Below are 21,966 nucleotides of genomic sequence, written 5' to 3'. Positions count from 1 at the left end.
CTACAATTAGCCATTCTACCATCTATCTCACCCCACCTCGCCAAGTGCTTGGCAATACGCGGGAATACAGAGTAGTAATGGGCAAGTCCCCAATCACTCTATAATATCCCCCGAGTCGGGTATTTCTCGGGTATTCGTCGAGTCGTACTCACTGCGAGTAGTACTCGGGCAACACTGTATTTATCACGCTATATTGTTAAGTACAGTCAATCCCCGTTCAATCTCTCCAACTAATTATATCATTTATTTCCACCCCTTAAGCTTCTTCATAGACCCTTCCTGGTCAAGAGCCTTATGCATATCAAAGCTCTGCCACAACAAGTGTGGCTCATGCAGCCAGCCTCTCTTCGTGCACTCAAACTCTGCCTTGGCAATATAATCCTCCAGGATAGCCCTGTACTCTGGATGCGCGCACTTGTTCACAATAACCCTCGATCTCTCCTTGGGGCTCAGTCCACGAACATCAGCGAGGCCCTGCTCAGTCACCACGACATCTAGATCGTGCTCGGTCTGGTCAACATGCGTGGCCATTGGAACGATGCAGGAGACTCCGTGGGGGTCGATCTTGGAGGGGCGCGTGGATGGAGTGTGCATGATGGAGTACTTGCTGTTTCGCAAGAAATCCGCAGATCCGCCGATTCCGTTGAGCATGCGAGAGCCCATGACGTTGGTCGAGTTTGCGTGAGCGTAGATGTCTACCTCCACTGGGGTGTTCATTCCGATGACACCTAGGCGGCGAATGATCTCAGGTGAGTTGGAGACTTGCTGGGCGCGGAGGAGGAGTTTGTCGAAGTAGTGATCCCAGTTATCATAGAATCGCTTGAAACCGTCAGGGGAAAAGCGAATTGAGGTCGCAGTGGCAAAGTCGAGCTTGCCGGAATCGAAAAGGTCGAGGAAGGTGTCCTGCAGGACTTCAGTCCAGACGCGCAGGTCCTTGAAGTTAGATTCAGCAAGGCCACCGATGACAGCGTTGGCAATGTTTCCAATGCCAGATTGGATAGGTAGGAGGTTTTCTGGTAGGCGGCCATGCTTAACTTCGTGCTCTAGGAACTCGATGAGATGACCAGCAATCGCTTTCGAGCCTGCATCGGCGGGGTTGTTAGGCTGGGTCTGGTCTTGATAGTTCGACTCGACAATGGCTACAATCTTCTCAGAGTCAACTGGGATATAGTTCGTGCCAATACGATCTTCAGGGGCCATGATGAGATAGGGCTTGCGATTCGGCGGGAGGTCCATCATAGTAATATCATGGAGACCCTCGAACGAGGGCATGGATGTGTTGACCTCGACAATAATCTTTCTCATGGTCAGTGAACTCTCACAAGCAATGTATATTCAAGTCCTCTGACAAGACTATCAGGTGACCTGGGAATTGGGAATACCATTACATACCTTGTCAGCCATTTGGATCAGCTCTGGGGTAGCTCCAACAGAAGCACCTGGGATAATGCCCCCGGTTTCTGTGATGGCCGTAGCCTCAACGATCACAACATCGAGCTTAGGCTTCGGCCTGTCTTTCGTATAAAATCCCTGCAGTCATGTGAGCATTCCTCTTTGGCGTTTTTGGGGATATACATACATATACCAGGTCTGCTGGGAACATGCTCAGGTGCTTGTCGAAAAACTCGATGCGCCCCTCATTGATACCCTTCGCAATGGACTTTCCGACTTGGTGAGGTGAACGCCGTTCGATCATATCGAGTGCCGCCCAGCGATTTTCCGTCTCTGCCCCCGACGATGCGCCCACGAAAAGTGAATACTTCAACTTGCCCTGCAAGTTATTCTTCTCTACATGGTCCGCAAGCATAGTTGGGATCATCTTCGGGTAACCTAAGTTGGATATTAGACCAGATATCTCCCTTTGATCCATTATTCACTTGTTCACTTACCTACTCCGGTGAAACCGGACCAGCCAATGTACGATCCATTGGGGAACAGTTTGATCAAGTCGTCTGGGTTGGCAATCTTGTTGTATAAGCTCGTCCTTCTCACTCTGGACTTCAGGGCCGCTGAAGCTATTGCGGGAGCAGACATCGTTGGCAGCCAATCTTCAACTTAAACAGTAGTCAACGAAGCAGTCAATCATCAAATATATTGGAAAGCAAAATCGAGGAAAAGCATGATATATGATAACTACGTAAATGGCCCGCGCTAAACCTAAACGATTCTGGTTACCGACAGAATAAGCGTCAAAAGCGACATCGGGAATAATCATCAAACTCTGATTGGCTAACGGCAAGGTTCGGCCAGTGACGTATGAAGCTCCACCAAACCAGTCGTTCTAAAGCCAACGGACGACTGGAAATATTTTGAACTAGGGCGGCAAACTGGCCCGGCAGTCTAAAATTAATACGTGGACTCCGTATTGATCGCCGATATCCTTTCTAATATGCGCCCGCTCTCTTCGCGTATTTTGGCATAGGGACAAGCTCTACGTTTTCGAGGGCAGTCAACACAGGAGTTCCCGCAGTTAGGGACAGGCCCTCAAGCTTAGCACCGCTTGGCTGTTGAGCCCAGAGCGTTAGTGCCACTGTGTTTGAACCCTGATAGTTCAAAATTCCCTGAGGAACTGAGAAATCCACTTGTGGACCAATGTTGTTGATGTATTTGCCGAATTGGTATCCATTCACGTACAACTGAGCACGGAATTTTTCATTTGACTTGGTCTTCTTGAAGGTGAAAGATAGCGGTACATCCCATCCCTTGGGAATATGGAGATCCAACTCAGCAGTGTAGAAGGCGACTCCTGCTTTGGATATACCGGTTGTGGGCTTTGAAGCTTTCCAGCCGTTAGTGGGAGGCTTCTGCTGATGCCAGCCTTGTCTTTCAGGGAACAGGCCGCCTTCGTTCAGTGGACCACGAGTCTTATCAACATAATCTTCGCCGCCAAGGTTTCCTGTGAGTTTCCAAGTGATATCCGATTGCTTTCTCCCCGCGAATTCGTAGTGCAATATCCCGTTCGGGTTCTTCATTGAATCAGACCCGATAACCCAGTTTCCGTCGTATCCCATATTGTCCATCAACATTGTCAGGACGTATTTCTTTCCTTTGGAGAGCTTGCCAAGGGTGTATGTTGTGTTGGTATCGCCAACAATTGCATCGCCAGCATTTGAGCCCAGGTCCACTCCATTGAGCCATGCGGAAGTACCGTATGCGTTCCTTCCCTGAGTATAAATGGTGATGGTAGTCTCCTGTCCAGTTGCAACGAAATGTCCGCGATAGATAAGATACCCGTAGTGGAAACCGTAGTCGCTAGAGTAAAGACTGGTTGGGGTAGTCAGGTTACGATAAGTATTTGTGCTGGTTTTCTTGTCCGCAGAAGGCCATGCTGAATCGGCATAGCTGGTTTGAATCTCGGGCAAGGCATCGGTAGATTTCCATTGAAGACGCTCCAGGTCTGGGATATTGATAAATGGGCGCTGGTATTTAACAAGGCCATGCCATGATCCGGTGGATTTGCTTGTTTCGATAGCGACAGGTTGGCCGTTGATTGTCAATTTCTTTGCTGACTTTGGAGCGCCAATAACCTCAAATGGGGTCGTTGCGTTGAAGTCACCGGTCAATTGAAGGGTGTTGCCCTTTGTTGCGGCTGTGCGAACCAGATATCCAGCCTTGACTATGACAGCAGATCCGTCTGCGAGATCTGGAACCCAGTAGTTATAAGCAGAATTGCGATCTAGATAGGCTTGTTAGCTTACGCAATCCATGTGCAAGACAGAATTCTTACCAAGGATATACACAGACAGGTCACCGATCTTTACAATGCTGCGCGAAGCCGATGTCTTCCACTGTAGCACGACATTTCCGTCGATCGACTTCGTGGTGACTCCTTTGCCTTCAATTATTGTTGGCTTGGCAGTTGACACGATAGATGCCTCGTGTAGCTCCTCTGGACCTCCGTACAGAATCAGGACTTTGCCGCTATCAAACTTCTTCCATGTGAATACTTCCGCGGTGGAATATAGAAGGGTTGTCCCTCCCACATTGTAATCAGTGACATGAACCTTGGAATCTCTGCCATTGAGAGTCAACTTTCCTCCTAGTCGAGGAACGGTCAGCTTTCCTGCACTTGTTGCAATATTTAATCTGTAGGTCGTTGTCTCTGTGCTGTTATAAATATTGTGCCTCACAATGTAGAACGATGATGGCGCCTCGCTGCCAATAACTGGAGTCACAGCAAGATTGACATTGTCCGTATAGAGCGTAGTTGAAAGGTTCGTTGGAACTGCAGTTAAATAGTCTGGCGAAGCCTTGAGGAATTGGGCTTGTAGCTTGGCCTCGCTGTACTTTTCTCTCGTTATGGTTCGGTCAGCTTTAATCGCCTGTTTTAAATGTCAGCTCAATACGATATGTATGGGTTAGGAAGTAATCATACAGCGCCGTAGTCGTAAGTCGAGAAACCACCATAGTGACCGAGGTTTCCCCAGTTCAATCCACCATAGGTCTATCAATGGGGTTAGCACTAAGTCATTATTAGAGGAGACGAGAGAACAATACCATGTAGAGGTTCATGATGGAGATACCAGCAGCGTAGTTATTCTTGTAGAGCACACGCTCGGCCTCTTGGTTCACAAGCTCGGCACATTTGTCAATGGGCCATCCTCCCCAAGGTGAGAATGCACCACCTTGGAACTACGTCAATATATGTTAGTTTTTGTTTTACGGTAGTGGTTTAAAGCTATGGGCATACCTCGGGGATCGTATAGGGGGTGTTGGGGCTAATTTCAACGCGGGTCGAGTATTGATCAGTCCTCAGCCCATTTGCTGGCCACACTGTGGGATCGGAGCAATCAAATCCAATTCTTCCCAAGGGTTAGTATTTTAACATAGAGGGATCTTGTGATACTTACGGGTAGTTGTCGTGAGCATATATGTCCACCTCTCCGAGCCCAGTCCCTGGAGCATTATGGCCACCAGACCAAGCATCGTTGTTAATGAGTGGAACGACAATCCCGGCTTTGCGCACCTGGTCAATGACACGTTGGAAGTAAGGCGCATCAGGAAATACAGCGGGCGGTATGCCTCCCGAATACTCGTTTTCGGGTTGATATAGAATGACTAGATCGTGTTAGTATCTTCCTCGAGGAATGGCTTGTTGAGCCTACCTGGGCCGCCGTTCGTGATTTGAGCCTTTGCAATTATGGCTCCGATCGAAGCAACATATCTATTGAAGTTGAGTACAAGGTCTTGGATATATTGACAGGGGGGCTCACAATTCTGTTGCCTCCATGTAGTCATCCGCATTTGTGCGGATCATGCCTTTGATACGCTGCAGCCAGCCTGGAAGTCCGCCTGCTGCTACTTCTGCATTGATATATGGACCCGGACGCTGTGGCCATGGTCTCAGTTGGTGTCATTTAAACAACTGGAGTTAACTCACTGCAATCAACCAAATTCCGGCCTTAGTAGCGGCTTCGAAGAAGGGCTCGTAAGCAAATACGCCATCTGCTCTGAACTCTCCTTGCTTCCCCTCAAGAAGGTTCCAGTCGACGTAGAACGACACAGTGTTGTATCCAAGTGCCTTGATCTTTTCGAAAAGGTCAAGCCACAACGAAGGCACGGGAAGTCTAGCATTATGTCAGGGTCGTGCTATGTTTTTCATTTCAATCTTGGGTAGCAAGGTGATATATTCCAATGGGTGGTGTGGACATAATCGAAATGCCTTCAATTGAACAATTCTCACAATAAAAAATAGACCCAGGATAAAAGCTGAAAGGCAATTAATTCAGTCAATTACATACCTCCAAGGATGAACTTCTCCCGAGAAAATCATAGCACGTTTCCCATGGATGAATAAGGAATGCTCGTCCCAGGTGACCTAAGAATCATTTAGATCACAAACATAATCACATACTGGTTTGAAGGGCAGACTAACGACATCCTGAAGCAAGTCGCGCTTATCATAGTCTCTAATGAAAGTAGACGGCTTGCCCGAAACGACGGCTGCTGCTGTGCCCTGAAAAGCGACACAGGCAGCTGTAACTAGCGTTGAGATCTTCATATTTCGAAGTGTTCCACGAACGCGTACTTCCACGAGTTCACGAGTGCCATTGACAACAGAGGCAACCCGTCTTTATTATAACCTCTAATACGCATCGTATCGGCTTCGGGCTCCCATCTTCCGTTGTCAACAATTGAAAAAGCTTGGTTCACTGCTAGGCTCTTGCAGCATATAGTATCATCACCGGCGGGGGCGGGGCTGTTGGCCGCAGGAGGTTAAAGTCAAAATATTTGGCACGAGTAAGCTATTTCTCCGTACAACATAGCCGCTCCGACTACCCCGAATTGCACTGTCAATTGCGGAGAGAACATATTAGTTCAGTTGTACCCCGCACCTACCCCAAGAGCTTTTTCAAGATCTGGGCATGGGTTAATATATAATTTCGGTAATGACGCGAGAGCAACTATTTTGCAAGGGTCAATGTCCAGTGGGGTGAGCTGCTGGGGATTGTTAATTTGCACGCGTTGCTTTAGATAGCGAGGTAGGTCAAGTCAGATAATAATGTAAGGTACCGGATCAGACCGAATCCAAAGTTAATATAAGTTGAATTGTGTAGTTCAGTGACCCAAACGCCTGGAGATCAGCGCCGACGACATAAATATATCATAAGTATATCATCAATATATCATAAATACATGAAAATCGCTACAAGACAAGAGCATTCCGATCTCCCCCCTCAGTGAGTAGAAACCCCACTATTCTGCCTCATTCTTCTTATATACTCCTTGTCGGCAGTATCTCTTTGTGGCATCTCACCACCATTAATCTCCCTCAAACATTCCTCTAGATGGACTGATTCCGCAATCAATCGGTCAGCTCCTTCATACAGCTTCTCTACTTCGACATCTAGATCCTTCGCCACATCGAGGAGCTTCAGCGTCGACTTTTCGTCTTGCTCTTGATCAGCCCTGATTCTTGTTTCCTCTGCTTCCTTGTGCATGGCACGCGCATCTGCCAAGATGCGCTCTGCCTCCCTTCCTAAGTGCTCACGCTTTTCCTGGACCTTTATGACTTCCCCTGGGGACCTCGGCGACTCGGGCGATAATGGGTTGAAGCCCATACCCAGGAAGTTGCCCGGCATTTGAATGCCAGGGAGGCCATTTGGAAACCCTGGAATAGAGGGCATATTGTGCATGCCAGGTGGGCCATTTGGAAACCCTGGAATAGAAGGCATGTTGCGCATGCCAGGCGACCCACTTGGAAATCCTGGAATGGAACCGCTGTTCTGTACGAAACCTGTTTCGAGAGGCGCATACTCATCATACTCCGCCGCAGCCGCCTTCTCTTTGCCCTTCCCCCGGCTCCTTCTCGCCGCCCTCTCCTCCCTTCTCCTCTGTTTCGCTTGGGTTCTCAGCTCTTTTCGCTGTTTCCTCCTTTCCTTCCTTATCGACTTCCTCTTCACTGCCCTACTCTTCTTCAGCTCTTTGAACGCCTTGGTCAATGCCCTTAGCTCTGCTTTTAGTTCGGTAAGCTCCTGCCCTTCCGGTTTCCTTGCATGTTTAGCCAGTTTGATGTCTCTCTTGAGAGTTTTGACGCTTTCCTTGCTAACTGGTTGCTCGGGATGGTTGAGCCATTCCATCAGGCTCTGTTTCACAACATGCAGCTGATTTGGTTTTAAATCACTGACATCAGGTAAACTTCCTTCCGAGTCTTCGGTCCCGACCGTATCATCGCTAGATGAACTACGCGAGCTTATTGACCTCGATCTATCACGACCATTCTTATCTCCTCCATCCTTCATATTCCGCCCTCGCTCAGCGTATGGGTTTGGCGGCGCTGGACTAGAGCTATTGGTATTTCCAAAAGTCATACCCCCAAGTTTGAACCCCTCATCATTAGCAACAAGCATATTCCCGATGCGAAATCCAGATTTATCCGCAACCATAGGTCCAAGTCGGAAGCCATCATTCCCCGCGGACATCACTCTCCCAACGTGAAAGCCAGATGCATCCGCACATACCAAACCGCCACGGCGGCCAAACCCCCTAAAACCGTCCCTTGGGGTGGCTCCACATCCGCCTCTGTCAAATCCGCCATGCCCCCGGCGGCCGCGTCCGTGTCCGTCTCCGTGTCCGTGTCTTCGTCCCGGCCCCTGAGGGCCCCAACCCCATCCCATCTGCTCTCGTTCCCCGCCTACACTATCACGATCCGAGGCTGTTTCCGAACCTGTAGTCTGCCATCCCGGTCTGGAGGGCATCGACCTTGTAGCCAGCGGTGGCTCCGTGGTAGTCCTTGGCGGAAGAGCCGGCGGATCCGGCTCGCTCACATTAGCTAAAACGCGGACGCCTCTGGGTCCAAAAAATCCAGTGTTCCACTCCAAGACCACAGCTGCGATATCATCTTCGGGAGGCCCTGCCAGATCGACTTTGGAGGGCTGGAGAGTATTTAACTGTGCGTCAACGGCGGATAAGTCCGAGGCGCCTTCTGGTGAAAGGGTAAGCCCATGCATGCGCCTATCGAGGACTTCTGCCTTCATTTTCTCGCTCGCCACGAGCCCATTTGACTGATCGATATGGTGTGGGATGACATAGTTTATAAATGTCGCCCAGTCCTGAGTTGTAATATCTAAATCCGCGAATTCGGGAATATAAGGCAAGTCGTCTGGTGTGCTCATATGCCCTACGGCGATCTCATGGGAAATGGGACGTCGTTGAACTTTCCGTGGGGGCGGGCGGCTTTCGAAGTATAAACGGGCGGCTGACGCATAAGAGTCGTTATTCACAGACTCAGCTGGAGTATAAATGACTGAGTTGTTGGTAGAAGCCTGAGAGGCATCATCGGTTTGAGTGGTCGAGCGGCTTAGGTCAGGAGGAGCGCTCAAAGGCGAACGGCCGGAGTTCGAATAAATGTCCGTTTCACTGTAGGGAGGAGGGGGTGCGTTGTCCATGGCCGGAAGTGTGCCAAAGCACTGCTTATGTGGTAGTAAATAGGTGGTAGATAAGCTGACAATAGGTGTCGAGGCAAGAAGAAAGGACCAACTGTTGCGTCGATGTCGACCGACGGTTCAAGATTTAGAGCATCACCAAAGATCACGACAGCGAGGAATCCAAAGTCTTGCACGTTTGTCGCATTACTGCAGAGCTGCCTGGCAGGATTGACTCTATTATCTATTTGAGCGGGGAAAGTCCCTTGCCGCTACTGGATGTCACAGGGATATGCAAGGCTGAGCCAACGCGGCCCTACCGAGCTACCCAACCATAGCTTAGTGACAGATGTCAGCAAGCGGCGCCATTCTGGCTTACGCGTTTCCCACGGCATTATGCAACCCAAACAGAGACTGGCGAACAAGTTAATTGTCGTGCTGCAGAAACAAGCCTTACGAAGCGCATATATATCCTTAAGAGGTGACGGCGAGGCCGCGTGTCGCCGATCGCTGAAATGTTTTGACAGCTTGTTTTTGGAGATTTTTGGTCCCTCAAAAGCGGACTTCGGGGTTGTGAAAGTTTGTGTCCTCGGGCTTATAATGATCCGCCACGATTCTGTAGAGATATGATGGTGCGTGTGCCCCACTATAGAATGTTAATATGGGGGAATTTATGTTGAGACTTCGACAAAAAAAATGGTTGAACTTACAGGTTGGTGATGTAAAGGTCAACAAGCTCCGGAGGAACATAGTCGAAGAGTGGGTTCTCGACGTCCATCTTCTCCACAAAGTCGCCATCCTCGTAGGTGATAATCTTCGACGGGTCGCCATACTCGATCAGTGATTCGAACTCATACGGATACTGGGGGCTAAGCTTATAAACACCGGACACCACAATCACGGGTGTCCTGTGCTTGTTGGCGGCTTTGGCGATAATTCGGGCTCCAGATGCCGCAACTAAACCGCCGTTGGCAATAACTGCATGTGTCGCCAAAATCACCTTGTTCACTCGCGACATGATCGCGAAGACGGACGAATCTGTGATCAAGACCACGGTAAGACCTGCCGCTGTTAATGACTTTTGGAACTGCTCGAGACCCAGTTCATCCTCCTCGTCGTCATGTGGAGTTAGCACCCCCATAGCAGCACTATGCGTCTGTTCATGATCATTGGGATATGACTCCGCGACGATAACCGTAAACTTGCGCTTTGCTGCCGCTTTGAGAAGAAACTGGTGTACCGTCTGTGAAGATGTATGTGTGAGGATAATCTCGTTGGAGTGGATGTGCTCGTGGGCATAACTCGCAATTCGCTCGTCGGATTGGAGAAGCTCGTCGATGATCTCGTTGATGCCGTCACAAATCTCCGATTTTAGGTCTCGAGTGCTAGTTGTAATCCTCCTTGAGAGCGCTGCTGCATCGACGCCTTTGTCGCTCGGCGATGGCACTCCTGGGGGTGTAGGGTCCTCGGACGGAGTAGCTGAGAGGAGGCTGAACATCGACTGGACAGCAGGGACTCCGCCCACAACTGCGTATGATGTATGGGAACTCATGAGAGACGGCCTGGCGTGCTGGTCAAATGGGCTTCTTGCTGATGCTGAGTCGGCGGTAGATGGTCGCGGATGGCTCAATGCTGGGGGGGCGTGCATTCGATTTGGCGTCACAGAGCCAGCATCGCTACTGACATCTTCATTTCTTTCCTCCAGAATTTCATCTCTGATCAGACCCAATACACGTCGGACAATGTTCCCCACCACCATCTCTCTTGGCTGGGCCTCCATAAGCCTTTGTCCCACATCCTGTATGCGTCGAATAAGATCCTCCGCATCTCTCCATTTCAAGCTTGATACGACCCGGCGCAATAGTTTTGCCGTCGCGACAGCACATGGCCTAGAATTTCTGATTTGTCTTTGTTTGAGGAGTCTGGTGGTGAATCAGTATGTGTTCGCAACGCGACAAAAGTTTGTGAGGTCAACTAACGAGACCAGGAGCTCAATGCATGACTCCACGGGGTGATTCTCCTTGTCTTTGAGATATGCTAGAAATGTCGACAGGGTTGGCGTGTAGCCAGCTACGGAAGGCGCCATTGTCGCGCGGGGGCGGGGGTGTTGACTTCGTCCGTTTTATGAGGCTGTTGAAATGTGTGACTCAATCGCTTTTGAAGTTGAGTTTGTGAGCAGTGAATCGCAACTAGGTAGGCCTTAAATGCGTATTTCTCTATGCCGTGATAGTATGCGTGGAGTTGGGAGAGAATAAAAGGCGCAAGTTGTAAGGCTATTAATTTGCAGTTGAGTGAGGCTGGAAGTTGCTCATCGCTCCAATGTTCGGAAAATGTTCCGTGGACGACGGTGCAAGGGTTCCGGCGAAGCTCGGGCCGTGGATTCCAACTCCAACCCAACCACCGTCATCAACAGTACGAAGAAGTTCAACAACTCAACTCGAAAGGCACTTGTTTCGTGGCCGTCAAATCCGCGGATTTACAGGCAAGAGCAAGATTGTACTTTCTGTCGCCTTTGTTTGCCGTTCGCATCCAGAGTTGCTGTAGCAAAGCAGACGGGATCATTGTAAGATTACGACAACTGCGACAGTCGCATCCGACAACCTCCTACAATAGAGCAGTCGCAAGAGAAAGATATTCCATACGGCACCAAGACTGCGTACAAAACCGAAACGTGGCCTTCCACTGTCATAGACATCTTCTACCAGCGCCTCGCTGCCTGAAACGCGACACCCTTTGACTCGCCAACGCCACCTCTCATTCATGGCTTGGATACGAAGATGAACTCCCTCAACATCCTATCGGCGCGGGTTTCGCCGCCGCCTTCGCGAAGCAACTCCTATGGCAGCTCCCTAAGCCTCGCCGGAAGCGCGTCAATACAACCAAGCAGTCTTGCCGAGGATGCAGTAGACGAGCACGACGAAGAGGATGGCGCGGCAGAGGCAGGGGAAGAAACCTCCACGGAGGCAGGACATACCAGCACAGACGAGAAGGTCCCAATGCTAGAAGATAGGAAGGCGGATATACAGTCAAGGCCGAGGGACTTTGTCTTCTTCTCGAAACGAATAGCGGCCGCGTTTGTGAACTCTGTACGATGGGTGGTATCGGCGATAATGGCGCCGGGGTTTTATATAATAGCATGTTTGTACGATCACGACGGAAACTTCGCGCCCTTATTCCAGGTGCGGAGGATTGGAGGGTATTTCTGGAGAGGGGAGATGAGCCACGAAGGCTTGAGCAGCGAACGCAACGCGCTACTAGAAAAGCACGCAGCCTCAACCAGGCGGCCCTCCATACGGCCCCAAAAGAACGCCTCACTGTCCTCCCAGCTCTCCTCCGAGTCCGAATCCGAGCGCGACTTGGACTCCCGCCCGACCAGCTCAGCCGGCAGACACACCCGCTCCAAATCCCTCAAGCCGAACGACGAGACGACCCCCGCGCGCCGCTCTATCCGCATCAAGCTTCACAACGAAGACGCGCGGCAGGACCGCAGGCACCGCAAATCTCAGTCTACGAACTCACCCATGACACAGTCTGACGGCGCCGGTGGCGCTAGTCCTGCTCTTACTGAAATCACACCCGCTACGCTCAAGTCCCCAACTTCGCCGCCGGCGACGCTGTCAATGGCGAAGTATCCGCGCGCGCCTGCGCCGCCGAGGCCGCTGATCCCGAAGAGGCAGCCGAGTTATACGATGGCTGAGCCGATTAATGGACGGGGCCCGCAGAAGACGTTGATTCTCGATCTCGACGAGACGCTGATCCATTCCATGGCCAAAGGCGGACGTATGTCCACCGGGCACATGGTGGAAGTGAAGCTCAACACCTTCGTCGCCGCCTCAGGGGTCCCGATTGCCGGACCCCAACACCCAATCCTGTATTACGTGCACAAGCGACCTCACTGTGACGACTTCCTGCGGCGGGTGTGCAAGTGGTATAACCTGGTGATTTTCACGGCGTCGGTGCAGGAGTATGCGGACCCAGTGATTGACTGGCTGGAGCAGGAGCGCAAGTTCTTCAGCGGAAGGCTGTATAGGCAGCATTGCACGTTTAGGCATGGGGCGTTTATCAAGGATCTGAGCAGTGTGGAGCCGGACTTGAGTCGGGTTATGATTTTGGATAATAGCCCGTTGAGTTACATGTTTCATCAAGGTATGTTGTCTGTGTGGTAGTTTGGGGGACAGAACTGGGCTTGTTGCTAACGATTGTGATAGACAATGCTATCCCGATAGAAGGCTGGATTAACGATCCAACGGATAATGATCTGCTGCACTTGGTACCGCTGCTTGAAGGGCTACAGCATGTCACTGATGTGAGAGCGCTGCTTGCCCTGCGAGGTGGAGAGGATGGGAAGCACATGGTGACCTGAATAATGAAAGTTGTTCCCTGTTAGCATCAACCACAAGTCCATGTGCACAACAAAACAGCCAGCGGTCCTCTTCAAGTGCCAGCTCATCTTGTATAGCCTACGATCAAATGTATTCATATATACCCAACTATCTACCACGCCTCAACCAGTACCAAACCTCATACCCCCATTCGCCGACACAACCTGCCCCGTAACCCACCCCGCATCCTTCGTACAAAGCATCCCCACCACCCCCGCAATCTCCCACGTATACGCCGGCCTCCCCCCCGCCTTCTCCGCCCCCTCCACAAGCTCCTTATCATCCAGCTCGGGTCTAATCTTCTCCAACGGCGCCCCCTGAATAAACGGTCTAATCCCCTCCATAAACTCCTCCGAGTTCCCAAACCACATGCTGGTAGCCACAGGGCCCGGATTAATCGAATTCACAGTCGCATTCTCGCTCAACTCCCTAGCCCACGTCCTCGTCATGGCGTCTAAGGCTGCTTTCGTGCCGCCGTAGATGGATTGGCCTACGAACCCGGCCTGGGCGGAGATGCTGGAGATGTTGACGATGCGCCCGGAGCGGTCGGTGGGGAGGTGCGGTTGCGCGGCTTGCATGAGCAGGAGGGGCCCGCGCACGTTGACGTGGTATCCGCTGTCGAAATCGGCGATTTGGATGGCGGGGAGGAAGTCGTTTACTGCCACGCCGGCGTTGTTGATGATGATGTCGAGAATGAAGGTGCGGCCGTCGGCTTCGCGGGCGGATTTGGCGGAGGCGATGAGTTGCGAGGGGCCGGTGAGGGTGCCCATGTCGGCTTGGATTATGTAGCTGGAGACGGAGTGGTCTTTGAGGAGTTTGGCGGAGAGCTCCTCGGTGGGGGCTTTGGAGGAGGGCGACGTGTAGTTGAGGATTAGAGTTGCGCCTTTGGAGGCGAGGTTCTCGGCGATGGCGGCGCCAATGCCTGGGGGGGGTTAGTATGGTAATGAGGCTTCATCGGGGTAATCATACCTCTAGAAGCTCCAGTAATAAGAGCGAGCTTGCCCTCCAAAGCTCTAGGAACCAAAGTTGGAGCCATCGTGTCGATATCTAAGCAGCACTTGGCGGATTTATCACCAACGTCTCAACGAAGTTATAATATTCCAGTATCAACTCTTCCTACAAAAACCCAAGAACAAGATGAGAACCCCTCCAACAAAAAAAAGAATCCTCTCCTTTATATAGTCCCACCCCACGTCCCCCAAATTCCGGAGCAGATCTCTCCGAAAGAGCCACTATCACATATCGCAAAGCGCGTGGTCGGTATCCCAATACCCCGCAGGACCACACCATCCCACCTCTCACCCCCACCAAGAAAAACAACGCTACTAACCCACCGGGCACCACCGGCGAACCCGCCGAAGCACGGACGGAGAGACACATAATCCGGCCCCTCTCGAAAATCGCCAACAGCTCTCACTACCAACCTCACCTCACCTCCACACACAGCTTCCAATCCACCAATCCACCACAACCACCCCCTCCACAAACACCGGTCGCAAGACCCCCCCAACCCAAACCATGGACATCCGCCTCCTCCACGCCTCGGACATCCCGCACGTGCAACACGCCAACATCACCAACCTCCCCGAAAACTACTTCATGAAATACTACCTCTACCACGCGCTCTCCTGGCCACAGCTCTCCTTCGTCGCCGTGGACGTGTCGCGTCCGCCCAAGTCGCCGTATGATCCGCCCCGCATCGTGGGGTATGTGTTGGCGAAGATGGAGGAGGAGCCGGCGGATGGGGTGGCGCATGGGCATATTACGAGTTTGAGTGTTATGAGGACGCATCGGAGGTTGGGGATTGCGGAGAAATTGATGAGGCAGGCTCGTGAGTTTTACCTACCTACCCCCCCTCCTCCTCCCTTTCTTCCCCTTCCCGCCTTCTTCTCCCCGTCTCGAGAATTTTGTCTTAGTCGAGGGGCGGGGGAAGGCGGTGGGAAGGGAAGGCGGTGGGAGGGGGAAGATGTGAATGAACAGACATGAAAATTCAAACAGTGACGGTGATGGCAGCTAACGAACCCCCCACAGAAAAAGCAATGGTAGAAACATTCCAATCCCGCTACGTCTCCCTCCACGTCCGCATCTCCAACAACGCCGCCCTGCGCCTCTACCGCGACACCCTCGGCTTCCGCAACGACAAGATCGAAGCCAAATACTACGCCGACGGCGAGGACGCCTATAGCATGAGACTCGACCTCGACGGTGTGCGCGCCGAATTACTCGCTGCTGGGGGGGAGGATGCGGAGGATGAGGGCGATGCGGTGGGGGATGAGGGGAAGCAGGCCGGCGAGGAGATGGAGAAGAATGAGGCGGGGGAGGTACTCAGGAAGGTTAGGGTTGGGAGGGGACTGGGGGTTGGGGAGCTGGTGGAGAGGGATGAGAGTGCGAAGGCGTAAAAGGAGCGAGGGCGGGGATGGAAAATCAGGAGTAAATGAATGGCGGATTGTGATTGTGGCTGCTTGTAGGTTGGGTTGGGGGGGTGACTATGCGTATGATGTGTGCTGTGCTGTGCTGTATTCTGTAACTACAGCTTGTGCCAAGGCGTAGTGGTTTAGTCATTGTATCAAGCAGTGGCTAGACATCCACCGCAGCTTCGCCAACAAGGTAGTGAGCTAGAGATTTAAGCCAGAGAGCGGGGGGCGAGGGCGACTCAGCACGTAGGCAAAGACTAGTCCTACGCCACATACATATAGAGCTAAATGCTGCATACGTGCGCTGCGTGCAGTCCCTGGGGGGGAACTATATTGATGGTGCTGATCTTTGAAATTGGTAGCTTGATTGGGTCTAGTTGTGTTGGCGGGGTCACTTTATTAACATGGGTAGCGGGCGTTATGCTTGTTGGAAAGAGAGGGGGGAAGGGGGGTAGAAGGCATGTTTCGTTGTCGGTCGTTGTCAGTCGTTGTCAGTCGTTGTCAGTCGTTGTCAGTCGTTGTCAGTCTACTTTATGGGTTCTGTGTACGCTGAGAGATGGAGCTGACACTAGAGATGATATGGTGGTAAGTGTAAAGGGAGCACACTATTCGTCACCACCAATGTCCATACCATCTCTCTCCAAAGAAAGCTCCAGATAGTTCAGGCCCCCCCCACCCGCACCCCCACCCCATCGACGGCTTTACAACACATAGACAACACAAGGAAGTGAATGTTATAAGGTGAGTGATCACATACTTTTTCTTTGCTATGAAGAGGGTAGTCGAGTATGCCCGGGGGGGGGAGAGGACTGGTCTAATGGCTTGGTTGGGCGGTTTATACTCACTTAGTAGATAAGACTTCACATTTCACGGCTTATCAGACATATAAATGAAGGTAGTTCTCAACTTTTCCCATTCTCCTTTCGGTGTCTGTCTGTCTGTCTGTCTGTCTGTTTACACTGTACAACCACCCCCCTACCAGCTCCCTCCCTCCACCCCCAGAGCCAGCCATTATACAATAAAAACCACTACTCCCCCATCCAACAGCGCAACAAACACCAAAAAATCTGACTGCGCTCTCCCCCACCCCTTTGGCGGGGTGGGATACCAGCCGCCAAAAGCCCTCCCCGTGCTTCAACCTCAGAACTCCCTTTTCCGATCCGTCTATGTACAAAAATCCATCTAAACCCCATCTAAAACCCTTCCGTTCCCATTCCTTCTTATCCTGCGCCATATCCCTAGGACATTTTCCCAAAAAGATCCGTCTATCTATATTCCCAAAACAAAAGAAAAAAGCCAAAAATCCAAAAACTGCTGTCTGTCTTGCTGTAGAAGCTCGTCGTAGCGCTGATTTGCTACCGCCGTGTGGGTGCCTATGTGTATGAGGCGGGGTATCGTCGTGACTGTGTGTAAAAAATGAATGTGGTGGGTATCGAAAACGAACGTAAGTGTGTTGTAAAATAAAAAAAGCGAGTGTTGTTGTTGTTGTTGTTGTATATGTCTGTCGGCCGTGTCGTTGGTATCATTAAAAGTTAAGGTGTAAGGTCGCGTCGTGCGTGTGTGTTTCCTCCTCTTCCTCTCCTTCTCCTTTCCTTTTCTCGTCTCCATCTCTCTCAGCTCGTAATTAGAGAATTAGAGAATTAGACAGCATCGAGCAATGCCTCTCACCCCCTCCCAAACCCCACCGGAAACTTCTCCACAAAAAACCTCCTCAACACCTCCTTCCTACTCCTCCTCCTCTGCATCCTCGCCACCCCCTGCACCATCGGCCCAACAATATCCTCATCCCCCAACTGCGGAAACTTCCCCTCACACCTCGGATCATTCAAGCTCGGAATCTTCGTCATCACATTACTATCCGCCTCGCCCACCCTATTATGCTTAAGACTCCTAAACGCGTCTTCCCCGCTCGCCGCCGTCGCCGCGATCGTCGCATCATTATTAGCGCGCCACAGATCATCGGTCTCCTTCCATTTTTCTTCGGTGAGGAGGTAGGTCTTGGAAGTGGCGCCGTAGTGCTCGCCCGTGCGAACGAGGTGCTTGGTGTAGTTGCAGCGGGCGAGGTCCCAGTCGCGCTTTAGCTGGCGGCAGGCTTCGAGGTCGGGTGTGAGGGGGAGGTAGGGGGGAGGGTGGATGGTGAAGTTGGCGTGGCCGAGGGTGTTGGACCATTTGTCGTCTATGTCTGCGATGACGAGGGGGAGGGCGTCGGAGGAGGACGAGGTGAGGTGCACGGGGGCGATGGTGTGGGTGGGTCTGATAGACGACATCGATGGTTTGGTGGACAAAGGGGGAGAAGGCATACCGCGCGCGGGCGTGGCGATGCCGGTAGCGGGAGTGCAGGCGCCGCTGAGGTATTCAGCCGGGTCAGCGACGGAGGGTGATTCGAGCGGGGACTGAATGGGGACGTCCGCGTCGGTGATGGAGTTGCTTCCCATCATCATCGGCGGTAGTAGAGGCGTCGAAACGAATCCCGCAGGCCTCTCAGAGTCCTCCCGGTGAGCCCGCTCAAACTCCTCAGAATCCCCGATGGAGTCACGGTACGGCGAGTCGTGGCGGTCAAACTCGCTCATGGCAGGCGTGGGAGGCATCTGGACGTCGCCAAAGGAGAGAGCTAGGCCGTGGCTGTGGCTGACCGAGTTTGAGACCGATGAGGACCGGCTTGATGCGGTGCGCGAGGCGCGGAGGTCGCGGTCGATGTCAGAAAGCGATAGAGGGTTTGAGCTCTTGCTGGCGCGCCATTTGCGCGTGAGGCCTGGGAAGCGAGTGCCGAAGCGGTTGGCGATCGCGCTGAAGGGGGAGTCGCCGGCGCGGCGCTTCTTGGTGATGCTCAGGCCTAGGTCGGTGTCGCTGGTGATGCCATCGGCGAGGTCGTACTCAAAGTCTGGCCGGGTCGACAGCTGCACGGATGAGCGGCCCATGGAGCTCTCAAGGTGGCGATGGTGGTTGTCGTCGCCTGGGGGTGTTAGTTGGGGTAGGTGTTTGCACGGGTAGTAGGACTTACAAGACCAGTCATAGACATCGTGGAGGTCGTCGTCAAACATGTCGAGATCCTCGTCGCGCTCGAGCGGATCCTCCTGCACGTCTGGCAACGAGCGCTTGCTCGTCTTCATCGCCGTGAACGATGGCGACGACGGGATCTCCGTGAGTGGCGAGTGTATTGAGTTGTCGAGGGACGAGACGGAGCTGCCATATCTGACATGGCCGCGCTTCGATAGTGTCGGCGTGGTGGGCGAGGAGGAGGGGCAATCCGTGGGAGTGCTCGGCTCGTGGATATCAGAGCTCTGTGAGACGTTAAGCTCCTCGTCGACCAGAGTCTCGCGCTTCCTGCGCTCCTCCACCAGCTGCGGTAATAATAAAGGTTTCAGCATCGGAAGACGGCGTCGTTGTTGCCGCGGTGTAGTTCTTTGCAATTGAGTGCGTTGATCGTGAGATGGGTGTGTGATGATAGATCTGAATCTGATTCTGATTCTCCTCGAAGACGGTGGACTGTGGTACTGTAGATGTACTCCGAGCCTTCCATATGTGCGCGTGACGGGGGGGGGTGGTGGTTTCGTCGGTCTGTGGTGTGGTTGTTGTCGAATATTTTCCCTGGGGGGTCGTTCACGAGCTGTCCACGTTGCGCAGGAGGCGTGTGTCTTTGATCGTTTGTTCGTAGGACTTCAGTGGTATTCGTCGGCTGCGGTGTGATGGGAAGTTTGTCGCCTGTCGCCTTTGCGCCTGATGGCCAACGAATCTCGACGGAGGGCCGCAGTTCTGCGCACCAATGATGTTAGAGGCTGTTGGCTGACCTGATGCGCGGGGAGCGAATGGGCATGACTCTTGGGTTGCAGAAATCGCCGACATGGCTAGTCAAGTGACTACTGCTTGGGTTTTAAGACTTACTTTTATTTTGCTTTTTTTTGCTTTTCTCTTTGGTGTCTCCTGCTCATGCGGTTTCTCGGAGGCAGGTAGGTCTCGATTGGCGGGGGGGATTGGCGCGGTGTGTGTGATGAGTTGGCGAGTTGGCGAGTATTTGAGGTTTGAAAAGGAAGGAAGGTCGGATAGGTGAGGATGGGATGGGATAAGATGTATGTATGTAAGAGGAAGGAGGGGGAGGTCCGAGGTAGTTGGGTGGCGGGTGGTGGGAAGTGATAATGGGATGGGTGGGTGAGTCGATTGGGGAATGCGCCTCTCTCTCTGAGTGAGTGAGTGAGTGAGTGGGTGAGTGAGGAGTGTCTTGTCGCTTAACAACCCTTTTGGCTCGTGGGGTTGTTTATCATCGTCTGATCCTGGGGGGGGGGGAGGGGGATGGAGGGGATGGGGATGGGGAGGAGGGGCGATGGGAGCAGTGACTGTGTGTGTGTGCAAATAGTGGAATAAAGAGTGGACAGCGAACACAGTGGACAGCAGTGGACAACAGTGGAACACGAACACAGTCTAAAAGGGTAAATGGGAGGGCGAGAAAGATCACAAAGAAAGAGCGAGAGCGAGAACGAGAGCGCGATCCATTCGCCGCCGTGTTGTTAGTGGTGGTGGCTGGTGCTGCCTGGTTGTGACTGACAAAGACCGAGACCAAGAAAGGCTCTAGCGGCCTGTCACGAATTGGTGTGGTTGCAAGTTTTTTTTACTATAAGTGGAATGATGCATGGTACATACATCCATCGCATCCGTACCGCTTACACCAGTAGAAAAAGATACTTGTCTTTGGGTGTACAACCAGGGCTAAATCCAAAGTACTTCCCACAGCCCAGTTTCTTACTCAACTCGATTTGGTGGTGGTAGATGTAGAGTACATACCACTACAACAAAGGATACAAAACAGGTCACCCCCCCGGCTATTATTCCGGTTAGGTGGGTGGAGGGATAGCGGAGGGATCAACGGTCTCTCTCCGGTCTGGCTGTGTGGTTGGGTGTTTTCATAAGCCGGACTACTACACCCAACACCCACACCCAAAACAGTTTAGCCCCCACAATGCGAGCGAGAATAGTACCCGACCAAACAACGTGGCAAGCCGACGCGAAGGATGGAGGTATTAGAAGTTGCGATGTGTACTGTATGTACCTTTTTTTTTACTACTTTCTTTGTGTACAGTAAACATTCCTGCACACCTGGCTGCACCAACAACACCTACACCCTACATCCGCGGCATGGCCAACGCCCTACGCGTTCTTGCATGAAGGAGCTCAACAGCACAGCACAGACGGATGAAGTGCTTGACGATATGTAAGCTCTGGTGTGCACGTACATGTTAGAAGTGTACATGCATACAAAATGCACATGCCTCCTCACCTCACATATAGAACAGTCGACGTGGATATACATCCATCCATCCTCCCCGGACATCCTCGATTACTACCACCATTACAATCACAACCACGCAACTACCACAATCACATTCACAATCACATTCCACCGCGGCATCTGCTCCCCTCTTCTCTCCCAACGGTACACTACGGAAGCAAAGCCCTTCCCTCCCATCCCATCTCGGTACCATACAATCGCACAATAATCACACCACCCGTCAACTTACTCCTTCCTATCTGACTCTCCCTCTTTCTTTATCCCCCCTCCCCATCCCCTCCTCACACAGACGGCCGCCGTTATCCCAGACGGACCCCGGCACCCCCTCCCCGGTTCCCCTCGCCCCCAAGCCCACTAAGCAACTACAGTACGCCCGACACTACTAACCCACCCAACCAACCGGCAACTTCCCTTCCCCTCCGATGACGACCGTCCCACACGCCCTCTACCTTTTTTTAGCCCCGGCCTAAATCTTCTAGCCCCCATTAGCTCCCACTAGCACTGCACTAATCATCAAAACTGTTGATCTTACTGGTCCACCCCCCTTAGTCCCACCGTCCAGAAGACCGTAGAAGGGTGTGTCTAGTCTGCCACACCTTTTTTTTTCCGCAGGCTAGTGGAATAAACACACGCCTAACGGTCCGGCTACACACCTTTTTTTTACAGTGTGGTGGGTGTGGTGTATGTACTTCTTCCAAGTACCTCCGCCCTATAAGCCCGTTTTCCCCGTTCCTAGCAAAGACCTTCGTTCCTGAAATCCCAGGACCGCGGTCCAGAAGGCTAGGGTGGGTGGGGCCCGGGGAATGGTCATGGTTGGCTCCGTCCCTGATCCACCAATCATCCCCCCCTGTGTGCTTTTCTTTGTTGTTGTTGTCTGTTTGTCTGTTTGTTGTTGTCATCCTCGCTTTGTTGTCCTGTTCCTTCCCCCCCGGGCCCCCGGCTGCTCCCCCAGTTCCCCCCATCCTTGTCAGCAACCACCTTTTTCTCTTCCCTGTGCATTTTTCACCACAGCCCTAAATGTACTT

At 52.2% G+C, this 21,966-nt stretch overlaps 8 protein-coding genes across 8 annotated transcripts; 2 read left to right on the top strand and 6 right to left on the bottom strand.

The window, feature by feature from the left end:
• Window positions 1-159: 159 nt before the first annotated feature.
• On the bottom strand, window positions 160-2,110 carry ACH1 (acetyl-CoA hydrolase). The gene is made up of 4 exons (XM_018275857.2): window positions 1,890-2,110; window positions 1,580-1,830; window positions 1,393-1,530; window positions 160-1,296 (listed from the first exon to the last, which is right to left on the bottom strand). Exons 1-4 carry the CDS (start codon window positions 2,032-2,034, stop codon window positions 244-246), a joined length of 1,587 nt encoding a protein of 528 aa, XP_018128635.1. The 5' UTR covers window positions 2,035-2,110; the 3' UTR covers window positions 160-243.
• VE01_06408 (uncharacterized protein) lies at window positions 2,110-6,001 on the bottom strand (the record flags this gene model as incomplete). Its single annotated transcript, XM_018275856.2, has 11 exons — window positions 2,110-3,676; window positions 3,728-4,322; window positions 4,376-4,444; window positions 4,498-4,632; window positions 4,691-4,802; window positions 4,851-5,058; window positions 5,106-5,164; window positions 5,214-5,329; window positions 5,381-5,567; window positions 5,742-5,818; window positions 5,876-6,001. The coding sequence occupies 11 exons, from the start codon at window positions 5,999-6,001 to the stop codon at window positions 2,385-2,387; spliced, it is 2,976 nt and encodes a 991-aa protein (XP_018128636.1). The 3' UTR covers window positions 2,110-2,384.
• A 528-nt stretch (window positions 6,002-6,529) lies between these two features.
• VE01_06407 (uncharacterized protein) lies at window positions 6,530-9,064 on the bottom strand. Its single transcript, XM_018275855.2, has one exon. The coding sequence runs from the start codon at window positions 8,886-8,888 to the stop codon at window positions 6,678-6,680; it is 2,211 nt and encodes a 736-aa protein (XP_018128627.1). The 5' UTR covers window positions 8,889-9,064; the 3' UTR covers window positions 6,530-6,677.
• GCD7 (GCD complex subunit gcd7) lies at window positions 9,065-11,337 on the bottom strand. The gene is made up of 3 exons (XM_018275854.2): window positions 10,844-11,337; window positions 9,575-10,786; window positions 9,065-9,510 (listed from the first exon to the last, which is right to left on the bottom strand). The coding sequence occupies exons 1-3, from the start codon at window positions 10,948-10,950 to the stop codon at window positions 9,417-9,419; spliced, it is 1,413 nt and encodes a 470-aa protein (XP_018128628.1). The 5' UTR covers window positions 10,951-11,337; the 3' UTR covers window positions 9,065-9,416.
• On the top strand, window positions 11,239-13,352 carry NEM1 (Nuclear Envelope Morphology). The gene is made up of 2 exons (XM_018275853.2): window positions 11,239-13,010; window positions 13,073-13,352. Exons 1-2 carry the CDS (start codon window positions 11,642-11,644, stop codon window positions 13,225-13,227), a joined length of 1,524 nt encoding a protein of 507 aa, XP_018128629.1. The 5' UTR covers window positions 11,239-11,641; the 3' UTR covers window positions 13,228-13,352.
• Window positions 13,353-13,368: 16 nt separating this feature from the next.
• Window positions 13,369-14,514, bottom strand: VE01_06404 (uncharacterized protein; the record flags this gene model as incomplete). The annotated part of the gene is made up of 2 exons (XM_018275852.2): window positions 14,216-14,514; window positions 13,369-14,168 (listed from the first exon to the last, which is right to left on the bottom strand). The coding sequence occupies exons 1-2, from the start codon at window positions 14,280-14,282 to the stop codon at window positions 13,369-13,371; spliced, it is 867 nt and encodes a 288-aa protein (XP_018128630.1). The 5' UTR covers window positions 14,283-14,514.
• Window positions 14,515-14,621: 107 nt separating this feature from the next.
• Window positions 14,622-16,165, top strand: ARD1 (N-terminal acetyltransferase A complex catalytic subunit ard1). The gene is made up of 2 exons (XM_018275851.2): window positions 14,622-15,077; window positions 15,278-16,165. The coding sequence occupies exons 1-2, from the start codon at window positions 14,765-14,767 to the stop codon at window positions 15,643-15,645; spliced, it is 681 nt and encodes a 226-aa protein (XP_018128631.1). The 5' UTR covers window positions 14,622-14,764; the 3' UTR covers window positions 15,646-16,165.
• Window positions 16,166-16,646: 481 nt separating this feature from the next.
• Window positions 16,647-19,932, bottom strand: VE01_06402 (uncharacterized protein). Its single transcript, XM_059463795.1, has 3 exons — window positions 19,543-19,932; window positions 18,662-19,413; window positions 16,647-18,613 (listed from the first exon to the last, which is right to left on the bottom strand). Exons 2-3 carry the CDS (start codon window positions 19,026-19,028, stop codon window positions 17,325-17,327), a joined length of 1,656 nt encoding a protein of 551 aa, XP_059319546.1. The 5' UTR covers window positions 19,029-19,413; window positions 19,543-19,932; the 3' UTR covers window positions 16,647-17,324.
• Window positions 19,933-21,966: the final 2,034 nt, after the last annotated feature.

The sequence above is a fragment of the Pseudogymnoascus verrucosus genome, assembly GCF_001662655.1.
Source record: "Pseudogymnoascus verrucosus strain UAMH 10579 unplaced genomic scaffold scaffold_35, whole genome shotgun sequence".
Classification (NCBI taxonomy): Eukaryota; Fungi; Ascomycota; class Leotiomycetes; order Thelebolales; family Thelebolaceae; genus Pseudogymnoascus; species Pseudogymnoascus verrucosus.
The sequence above is the reverse complement of the archived record's forward strand: the minus strand, read 5'-3'. Positions and strand labels throughout refer to the sequence as shown.

Bases quoted from the DNA above. Each gene is read 5' to 3' on its own strand.
- VE01_06407 (XM_018275855.2), bottom strand. From the start codon at position 8,888: ATGGACAACGCACCCCCTCCTCCCTACAGTGAAACGGACATTTATTCG.
- NEM1 (XM_018275853.2), top strand. From the start codon at position 11,642: ATGAACTCCCTCAACATCCTATCGGCGCGGGTTTCGCCGCCGCCTTCG. The intron at 13,011-13,072 runs GTATGTTGTCTG...CGATTGTGATAG, and splicing joins GAGTTACATGTTTCATCAAG to ACAATGCTATCCCGATAGAA.
- ARD1 (XM_018275851.2), top strand. From the start codon at position 14,765: ATGGACATCCGCCTCCTCCACGCCTCGGACATCCCGCACGTGCAACAC. The intron at 15,078-15,277 runs GTGAGTTTTACC...AACCCCCCACAG, and splicing joins GAAATTGATGAGGCAGGCTC to AAAAAGCAATGGTAGAAACA.
- ACH1 (XM_018275857.2), bottom strand. From the start codon at position 2,034: ATGTCTGCTCCCGCAATAGCTTCAGCGGCCCTGAAGTCCAGAGTGAGA. The intron at 1,831-1,889 runs GTAAGTGAACAA...TATCCAACTTAG, and splicing joins GTCCGGTTTCACCGGAGTAG to GTTACCCGAAGATGATCCCA. The intron at 1,297-1,392 runs GTATGTAATGGT...ACCATGAGAAAG, and splicing joins TGATCCAAATGGCTGACAAG to ATTATTGTCGAGGTCAACAC.
- GCD7 (XM_018275854.2), bottom strand. From the start codon at position 10,950: ATGGCGCCTTCCGTAGCTGGCTACACGCCAACCCTGTCGACATTTCTA. The intron at 10,787-10,843 runs GTTAGTTGACCT...ATTCACCACCAG, and splicing joins TGCATTGAGCTCCTGGTCTC to ACTCCTCAAACAAAGACAAA. The intron at 9,511-9,574 runs GTAAGTTCAACC...AACATTCTATAG, and splicing joins GACCTTTACATCACCAACCT to TGGGGCACACGCACCATCAT.
- VE01_06402 (XM_059463795.1), bottom strand. From the start codon at position 19,028: ATGCTGAAACCTTTATTATTACCGCAGCTGGTGGAGGAGCGCAGGAAG. The intron at 18,614-18,661 runs GTAAGTCCTACT...TAACACCCCCAG, and splicing joins CGATGTCTATGACTGGTCTT to GCGACGACAACCACCATCGC.